The 2,598-nt window shown below is 38.0% G+C and overlaps 1 protein-coding gene across 2 annotated transcripts in view; it reads right to left on the reverse strand.

Annotated features, from left to right (window-relative positions):
* LOC106872670 (trichohyalin) overlaps nt 1-2,598 on the reverse strand; it is a 67,248-nt gene that overhangs the window by 44,908 nt on the left and 19,742 nt on the right. For both annotated transcript variants that reach the window (XR_008266538.1, XM_014919779.2), the window contains exon 7: nt 500-1,894. Coding sequence is in view for 1 of the 2 variants with exons in the window: in XM_014919779.2 (XP_014775265.2) it covers nt 500-1,894 (1,395 nt within the window). In the remaining variant the exon portion in view is untranslated. The remainder of the gene's footprint in view (nt 1-499; nt 1,895-2,598) is intronic.

Genomic DNA, 2,598 nt, shown 5'->3' on the forward strand with positions numbered 1-2,598 from the left:
GCGGTTCGGCAAAAAGAGACCGAAAGAATAAGTACTAGGCTTACAAAGAATAAGTCCTGGGGTCGATTTCCTCGACTAAAGTCGGTGCTCCAGCATGGCCACAGTCAAATGACTGAAACTAGTAAAAGAATAAAAGAATGCTGTGGGGTAGGATGCTTGCACACACACATACACAAATAAGCTTCTTTCAGTTTCCATCTCCCAAATCCATTCACAAAGCTTTTGGTTGGTCGAAGGCTATAGTAGGAGACAATTGTTCAAAGGGCCACGCAGTGGGACTGAAGGACTGAACATGGAACAACGTAGTTCAGAAACAAACTTCTTACCACACAGCCATACCTGCGCCTTTGCAGTCATTAAATATGTGAAAGATTTCAAATGATGATTAAATTCTTCAAACAATAAATGGCTCTTAGTTTTCCACAAGAAAACCAGGAATTTTTCCATGCAAAGAAAAAAAACAAAACACCAAAAAACAAGAAGATATTTCTGATCTTACCTCAGAAGAGCTTCTGATGATCTTGCTTTATCTTTCGCCAACCCATCGTCTGCGCTTAAAAACGATTTGTCGGTATCTTTTAACGATTCCAAACTTCGAATTTCTCTGATTTCAACCATTTCTTTCGATGGTTCCAGTTTCAGTTTTTCTACATCTGTTAAGCCTGAAGCTTTATCTTGTCTCAGCTTTTCGGCATCACTATCCACACCCAACTCCATTCCACCCTTCTCTGCAATTTCTGATGACGTTTTCGATGCCACTTCTTCATCAGGTTGATCTATTGAAAGCTGAGAACTTCTCACCAAAGTCTTACTGTCGACTGGCGTTCCTTCATAGGACTTGCTCGTGACCCCAACTCCTTGCTCAGACGTGACAAAACCAGACACTGAGGTTTCTTTACCTTCTCTTACAGCGTCTTCAATTCTTGATGCTCCTTCTTTTTCTCCTTCTTTCTCTTTACCTTCTTCTCCTCTTCTTTTTCCTTCTTCTCCTCTTCTTTTTCCTTCTTCTCCTTCTTTCTCTTTCCATTCTTCTCCTCTTTCTTTTGCTTCTTCTCTTTCTTTCTCTTCTCTTTCTTTCTCTTCTCTTTCTTTCTCTTCTCTTTCTTTCTCTTCTCTTTCTCTTCTTTCTTTCTCTTCTCTTTCTTTTCTTTCTTCTTCGCTTTCTATTCCTTCTCCTCTTTCTTTTCTTCCTTCTCCTTCTCTGTCTATTCCTTCTCCTCTTTCTTTTCTTTCTCTTTCCTCTTCCCTTTCTTTTCTTTCTCTCTCTTTTCTTTCTTCTTCTCCTTCTTCTCCTTCTCCTTCCCTTCCTTCTCCTTCTCCTTCTCCTTTCCATTTCCCTTTGACTTCTCCCAACAACTGACCCTTCTCTCTATCTTGTAAACTTGCCCTTTTACCTACTTTGTAAATCCCACTTATCAAAGGCAGTCCTTTCTCAGGCTTTCCCAGGGTTGCCCTTTCCTTCTCAAGTTTATGCTCATCGGATTCAACTACCTTAATTTTATCCTGTGTTTCCCTCCTACTGGTAATCCGTCTCTCTAAATCTGATCGGACCCCTTTTATCATCATTCCTTTATATCTTGGCGCCTCATATACGGGACGCCCAGAAGAGCGTCTCGACTGCAAATTGTCAAAATATTCAACGGTTGCTTCTATTTTCTTTCCTCTCTTATGTACATGTTCTGTTTCATCCGGCAATATTTGTAGCTCATGTAGATTAAGCGCCTTGCCATCAGATGTTTGTTTTAGAATCGGTCTTCTTTTAGATTCAGCTTCCTGTTGTAATTCATCTTTCATTTCCTGACTCCTGTAGTCATCACTTTCTTCCTTAACATCCTCAGGCTGAGGAAATTTGCATGTTTGTATCGTCATTGGTAACTTTTTGTTTTCAAGATCACTGAAAGTATAAAAAAAAAAAAAAAAGAGAAAAAAGACAAATATTTTTGAAAAATTTTCTCTGCACTTTATACATGCTTGTTGTTATTTCTTTTTTATCAAAGGTTTTGTTGTAACTCCTGGAGTCTTGTTGCCTGCAGCCGACGGTACCATGCTATCTGTTCTTTTCGACTATCTAACACTTTCCTGATTATCCTGGTCGTGCCAAGGACGTAAACTTTTTGTAACAGTTCTACTGAGCACTCTGTTCTCATTTCCTTTGTAACTGTTATAAAAGGTTTGCCTCCTTAGCATGGCCAGAATAATAAGGTAACTATTAAATAGTTGAAAAGAACAGAGAGCATGGTACCATAGACTGCAGACAGAAAGCCGCTTTGCATACAAGACTCCAGGAGTTCCAACAAAATCTGCGATAAAAACAAATAATAATAATTATTATTGTTGTTGTTGTTATTATTATTATCATCATCATCATCATCATCATCATCATCATCATCATCATTATTATTATTATTATTATTATTATTATTATTATTAAAGTGGGGAGCTGACAGAAGAAGTAGCACACTGACAAAAATTTTTGCGGCATTTCTCTGTTTTTATGTTCTGGGTTCAAATTCCACCAAGGTCGACTTCGCTTTTCATTCTTTCAGATGAAAGGGCAGTGTATATTATTACATATGTACACATATATATGTATATATA

This window comes from Octopus bimaculoides, chromosome 22 (assembly GCF_001194135.2).
Source record: "Octopus bimaculoides isolate UCB-OBI-ISO-001 chromosome 22, ASM119413v2, whole genome shotgun sequence".
Classification (NCBI taxonomy): Eukaryota; Metazoa; Mollusca; class Cephalopoda; order Octopoda; family Octopodidae; genus Octopus; species Octopus bimaculoides.